At 63.0% G+C, this 322-nt stretch overlaps 1 protein-coding gene across 1 annotated transcript in view; it reads left to right on the top strand.

The window, feature by feature from the left end:
* GSR (glutathione reductase) overlaps positions 1–322 on the top strand; it is a gene marked incomplete at its 5' end in the record, with an annotated part of 3861 nt that overhangs the window by 1452 nt on the left and 2087 nt on the right. Inside the window, one exon of the mRNA XM_010288705.1 lies at positions 55–154. Coding sequence (XP_010287007.1) covers positions 55–154 — 100 coding nt within the window. The remainder of the gene's footprint in view (positions 1–54; positions 155–322) is intronic.

Raw genomic sequence — 322 nt, 5'->3', positions numbered from 1 at the left:
GCCCCCCGCCAGTGGCTTGGTGTGCCTGCACATGGCGTCGTCGCTCCTCCACAGGCGCAGCGTTATTGTCGGTGCCGGCTACATCGCAGTAGAAATCGCGGGGATCCTTTCCACGCTGGGCTCCAAGTCATCCCTGGTGATCCGCCAAGACAAGGTAGTGTCGCTGGCTGTCCCCAGCCATGCTTCCCACCTGGCAGCTGCATCCCGGTCTGCCGGGGTTTTCTGGTCATCCGCTCCCGCGAGCTGGTCAAGGAGGGTCCGAGTCGGCACAGGCTCAGGAGGATGGAAATGGCGATGCAGAGGATGGTGGCGTTAGGCTGTT

This window comes from Phaethon lepturus, unplaced genomic scaffold (assembly GCF_000687285.1).
Source record: "Phaethon lepturus isolate BGI_N335 unplaced genomic scaffold, ASM68728v1 scaffold23926, whole genome shotgun sequence".
In the NCBI taxonomy this organism is placed as follows: domain Eukaryota; kingdom Metazoa; phylum Chordata; class Aves; order Phaethontiformes; family Phaethontidae; genus Phaethon; species Phaethon lepturus.
Note: the sequence above shows the minus strand (reverse complement) of the source record. Positions and strands in the feature narration are given on the sequence as shown.